At 46.0% G+C, this 6,000-nt stretch overlaps 1 protein-coding gene across 1 annotated transcript in view; it reads left to right on the forward strand.

Annotated features, from left to right (window-relative positions):
- The window catches only part of MRPL23 (mitochondrial ribosomal protein L23), a 65,891-nt gene extending 60,391 nt beyond the window's left edge, over positions 1-5,500 (forward strand). Inside the window, exon 5 of the mRNA XM_069223181.1 lies at positions 5,135-5,500. Within this exon, the coding sequence (XP_069079282.1) occupies positions 5,135-5,299 (165 nt within the window). The 3' untranslated portion in view covers positions 5,300-5,500. The remainder of the gene's footprint in view (positions 1-5,134) is intronic.
- The last annotated feature ends 500 nt before the right edge of the window (positions 5,501-6,000 follow it).

The raw sequence follows: 6,000 nt of genomic DNA on the forward strand, positions 1-6,000 counted from the left end.
ATTCCTTTATTTGAAGTCTTTTTCGTAAAAGTGGAGGGGCCATGCCCCCCCACCTTTTTCCCCTCATGAAGAGTGTCTGTCAGGCTGAACAAAAGCCAGCCTGACAGACACTCTTCATTTTCAGCTCAGACAGCCAGGAGCAGACATGCGCGATTTGTGCAGACTTCTGGCTGCCTGAGCTGAACTTTGCTTGGCTGAGGAGGTCACAGCTCCTATGGGCGTGACTTCCTCGGCTCAGCAAAGGTGCCTCGAGGCCCTCCCCACGGTGACGAGGAAAGCGTCACCCATTGACTTCGACCTGGGCGCTTCAAGTTTAAGCCCTGAAGCGCCCAGGGCGCGTGCCAATCAGTGACACTTCGTCACAGAGTGGGGTGGGGTCAGAGTCTGAGGGAAGGCAGCAGTCCCAACCCTCCTGGGACCTGGAGGCTGAAGGGGTGTGTGTGTGTGTGATGTTTTAAATTGAATGTTTGGTGCGCGTGTGCATGTTTGAGTGTTATGAGTGTTGTTAATGGATGTGCGTGCGTGTGTGAAAGAATGAGTGTGTGTGTGCTTCCCCCCCACCCTCCTAAAGCTGCCGGCCACCACTGCATCTAACTGACTCCACATTCCATCCAGTCATAACATTCTCTCCTACCTCACACATTCTCTCCTACCTCTCTACATTCTTCCCATCTAAACACTAATCAACATTTCATGTAATACATAACAGCTACTTTCCCCCTTACTGATCAGGAGGGAGTGCTTTCTGATAAATTATTAAATGGGTCTCCTCTAACGCTCTCTGCCCAGTTGTAGTTCCTCAACTATGAATGTCCACATTCCACTGCTATCCCCAGCATTATTTTCTCTTCTGAAAGTGGCTTTGCTTGCTGCTTGCAAGATAACACTCATATGCTGAAGATATAACTATCGACCTGTTACACTATTACCGACTTTGTACAGAATAATCAAACCTATTGTTGCAAAGGAGTTTGCTCAGCAACTAGAAAATTCTGTAGACCCCTGGCATCTTTGTTTTTAGATAGCGTTGGGATACTGCCGAGACTCGGGTCAGTTCTGGACCAGGGTAATTCCTCTGCCGGGATCCTTCTTGATTTGTCCCCAGCATTTAGCATGGTTGAGTATTCAGTCCTTGTACTGTGACCCTCGCCAGCATCTGTGTTCTTTAATGTCTTTGTAGAGTCCCTATCCCGGTGGATCGGATCCTATGGCTGACAGACTGTGTCTCACGCCAGAGAATTGCAAATAACCGACTTCCCACTTAGCCCCCAGTTATACTTCCAGTTTCACAACATATGGCAGCAACACACCAATCTTATCACTCGAAGCAAAACTGCACCTGACCGTCCTCTGTGTGACGCCCAATCTACCGCAGCAAAAGTCAAATCACCGGGACTAATATTGTATACACATCTGCACTGAAACCACAAATCATTGCAGTTTCTACGCAAGGTTTTATAGATAAAGATGTCTTCGCGAGATTCTTCAATTCTTGCCAACTGAATTGCACGTGGAAGTAGTCCCTGCTTGCATTTTATCCAGAATCTATTATTAAACTATCTTATTTTATGTTGCCCAGCTCTATAACAACCAAGTCGCATAGAAACCAAAACTTTGCAGTCTGGGCAATTGCACACTTCAGAAAATGTAACCGTGTCTCTCGAGTCAGAACTCGACTCCACTGGCTTTCTGTCCGGCAGTTACTTGAAGGCCTCTGCCTTATTTATAAGAGCTAATATGTCACTGAAAAATCGCGTCTTCTTAGCCGTTTTGGAAGCTGCATTTCTGGAAGAAACGTCTGCTCCAACTCGTCCTCTTGTTGGCTGTACCTTGCTTTCTCAAGTTCTCTTACTGGAGGGCATTCCCTCAGTCTGTTGGGCCGCCAATTTTGGAACAACCTCTAGCTGTACCTTAGAACTATAAACTCATATCCAACTTTTATGAATGCCTTAAAAACTTTAGTTTGCTAACTTTTCATCTCCCTGCATCGACTCTCACTTTGTACCCCTCTCAATTAGTATTATTTTTCTTGATTGTGGTTTTACAAAGAAGTATATGCTTGTATTGCGACCCTAGCACCAGGATGCCTCCTACAAAGTGATTGCAAAACTCTACAAAAAATATATCAAGCCCAGGTCCGTGGTGATTTTTCAGCCGTAAATGTATATTTCTTAAATAATTTGATTACATATAATACAAGTACAGAGCTCTGACAAAAAAATTGATTTTCTGTCCGAGAAACGCGTGTTCTTTGTAATTGTAACCCCCAAAGAAGGGAGACAAATGGTAACGCCGATACAGTTTATTGCCACTTTATTTGTAATAAACTATCAGAAACACTCGCTGAATTGCTGTACTGGAGCGAGCGAGTGATACTGGGAGTTATGGTTGAATTAAAATGATGGCGTGAGTTTTGAGAATGGTCAGTGCATCAATACGTTAAAGTTTTGAATTGCCAGAGTTATTTCGTTCATTGTGTTTTTCAATGCAAGCAATTTAATTTAAACCACACCCATCTATTTGTAATGACGCGGAAATAGGAAAAAAACGGATACATTGATCCTAGACTCCTAGGAACTATAAAGGCCTCAGTTACTTGAATACGTCAAGTGATTTAATCTTGATGTGTTCTTGAGAGGCTGCCAGAGGAAGTCTCCTCCGTTACTGGTTCAGTTTGTCTCCAAGGATGTGAGGAAGATCTTGAAGATATGTAATCGAAACAGGTTTGTACCTATCGCAGCCAATGGATCGACTGAAAGCTCTAACCCAGTGTGTACGTATTATGTAGAGCTGGCCATAGAAATATGGAAGAATAAGTCAAGCCAAAAGTGAAGGTTAGGGTGGGAGAGTGCAGGGGTGCTGTATGAAACAGTAGAAAGGTCGTGAAAGAGGCTGATTGAGGGGCAAGTACTCATGGCATCGCTTTCTCTGCGGGCTCAAAGACTGTTTAATGGTGTACCTAAATGTTCAGTTTGCTTAAAATACCTATATATGTTTTCCCCTGTTACTGGAAAAATGTAATGCGTTTCTGTGCAACACTGACGCATATGGGACACGTCTGATATCACCAGACGGTGACGCATAATCTTCTGACGTAGAATAAGCTGTTTCTTGTTGGGTGGGGGGGGGGGGGGGTGGGACACAGGTTTTCCACATTGGAACTTTACAGTCCGGTTGGGATAACTTTATTCTGATGACAGCGCCTCTGCTTAGTCATTATTTCGCCTTTTGCTTGTAAGACGCCCTTGTGGTGCTTTCCATGTGTAATATCAGTTGCATGCAGCAGGTGGCGCCATTGTATTACCTGCTCAAGTTCCTACCAACGTCCGTTTATGAAAACTGGTCCGGTGAACCGCTGCTTACTTGATTCTGTTTGTCTGCCCAATAAAATAGGATACGAACATCCGCGAGTGAGGTGCAAATCCATCATGTGGTGTCCACAGTCTCAACCTCTTCGCTGCGTTTAGGAAATAAAATGGTATAATTCGGTTGCCGGAATCGGCGAGGAGACTGTAGCCTGATATCGGACAGCTAGCTGTCTTGATCCCTGGATTCAGGAAAGCTCCACAGCTGTCTGACTGCATATGACTTATCCAGGTTTTTTTCCTCCTCGGTGACATGGTGGTAACCCCCGGACCAAGGGTTCCGTTTGTATGACCTGGACTCAAGGGGCTTGAGATTTGATTTGAGCTCGTCCCTCTGGGTCTGAAGCTGGCCTCGGCTCCCGTGGCTCCAGGACCCGGCACGTGCAGTCTGGTCTCATGAAGCAGACTCTGCTCCCTTGGGCCTGGAGTCATGGATCCGGCTGTCTTTGCTGATCCCATGAAGGCGACTGTATCATGCGGTTATATAGAGAGCTGTGCCATGGGTCCTGGAGCCGGCTGTGTCCCCCTGTGACTGACTGAGTGCCGCGAGTTAATGGTTTCAGCGGTCGGAACTGAACTAAAGCAGTCTTTGTGACCTGAGGTCGGGGAGACTCCCGTCTTAGGTTGGAAGAACAGGGCTCAGAAAGCAGTCTGTCCCTTACCACTGACTTTGCGATGGAGATGTATGCCGACTGTTGGCCCTCCATGCTAGGCCCAGTGGCCTGGTAAAACCAAGAACTGGGTGCAAAGTGGACCCTACGGAGTTTCGGTCTGCAGAGTTCATGGGCATTTGATTAGAGCCTTGGGCCCCCATGCCATTCCATACAACTCCCATACAGTGAGCAGTGTGTATTTCTCTACTGTTTAGTACTGTTATGCAATTTCCTGCAGCATTTTCAAGCCCAGAGCATCCATCCCATTCCTTTATGTCCCTAGTAATCCTGCTACATATTTCTCTGTGGCTCCTGTCCTCCAGGGAGTGCTTTAACAATTCCCTTATCAAAATAAACCCCTTCAGGATCCTTTCCTCCCTTATAACTGGTTAAGACTAGTGATGGTTAGTGAATGTCCAGATTATTAAGACACCCCTTGGTGGTATGGAAACAGGTATATCAATGGGACCAGGTCGTTTTTTAAACTCTCGAGTGCCCCAAGGTCAGAAGGAAGTTCGCGGTCCAGTGTTGCAGTGACCCCGATTTCAGACATATAAAGAATATGATGGCCGCCTGGGTCTCCCGTTACAGGGCCTTCCCCTGTTTCCTTACTCCGTGCTTACAATCTGGACATCTACAGGAGCTGAAACACACTCGGGGTTGAGTTGCAAAATGCAGAAGTTTGTACCTTGTAGATCTAGGGCCCAACGTCTGCACACCCATGCAGTTACCTGATGGTCTACTGTCCCATGAAGAACAAAATGCTAAAAGGAATCTGAAGAACTTCATCATCCTCTTTCGTGACTTGCCCTCTTGGAGGCGCGACTGAGGCAGTGGCGACCGACACCTCATCCATACCTTTTAGTCTGACACTGTTTTCCATCATGTCCTCAACACTGGCACTCTAACTCATCCTCCTCTGCTTCATCTGCGCTAGGGGTCTTGCTCCAGCTCTCCCCCCAAGCTCACAGCTTTGCCTCTGCCCATAGATAACACCCCTGCAGCATTCCTTCTAGTAATGGTAATGTTTTATTTATATGTGACTTTTATCTCATGCTCGTTGTGTCTCTTGCTGAAATTTTCCTTTTTACTCCTATGATTTTCTTTGCCTCTCAGGCCCAAGGACAAACATTCAGTTTTCCAGACCTTTTTCCTGACATGACCAAGGTGCCGGAGCCGGGCTCCTTCGATGATGTGCAGCAGAAGTTCATGGAAGACGAGAAGCAGAAGCAGAAGGGCGACTTAAGGCGTGGAGGGGTCCCCGATTGGTTTGGGCTCTGAAACATTGTCTGGACTCTCGTTAGAGACGACAAAACAGGAGGACATTTGTATACTTGACTGACTCGGCTGCTGTCTAACACATTTCTTCACCTCTGTAGCCAAGTAGGTGGGAGGGGATGGACAAGATATCCATCTTCGGTGACATAACATGGCTGCTGTGTTCCTGTGACACAGTAGAATTCAATAAATTAATGAAAAACATTGTGGAACTACATCCTGTTCTCGATGGTGGATTAGCTGTTGTGAAGATGAATGTGTTGTCATTTGCTTTATGTACTGGGTTTAACTTTGAAAGAAGATGAGTGTAGCTGTACCTCTTGAGTAGGGCTCACAGAGTTTCTGCATGTAGACTTACAAATGTACAGACTGGCTTATTTCAGTGATACCACCAGATCCTTCCTCTTTGAGAAAGTCCCTGGTTCTACTACTGCAGGCTTCTATTTTCTGGGATAATTAGTCAGCCCATCGGTGCTGTTAGTGACAGACCCTACAGCTTGAAGAGGGGGTCTTTGCCATCAGAGGATCAGACTGTTCCTCTGATAGAAAAAATAATGCACCTATATTAGTGCTGACGGCTCCTCTTGGAATGATGATCCATGCCACATGATTTCTCCATGTAGGAGCACTGAATTTTCTTTTGCAGGTAGAAAGTTTGTGTACCTGAAACATTACTGACGTGTATTATGTGAGAGTGCGTTCTG

Source organism: Pleurodeles waltl, chromosome 3_1, assembly GCF_031143425.1.
Source record: "Pleurodeles waltl isolate 20211129_DDA chromosome 3_1, aPleWal1.hap1.20221129, whole genome shotgun sequence".
Taxonomy (NCBI): domain Eukaryota; kingdom Metazoa; phylum Chordata; class Amphibia; order Caudata; family Salamandridae; genus Pleurodeles; species Pleurodeles waltl.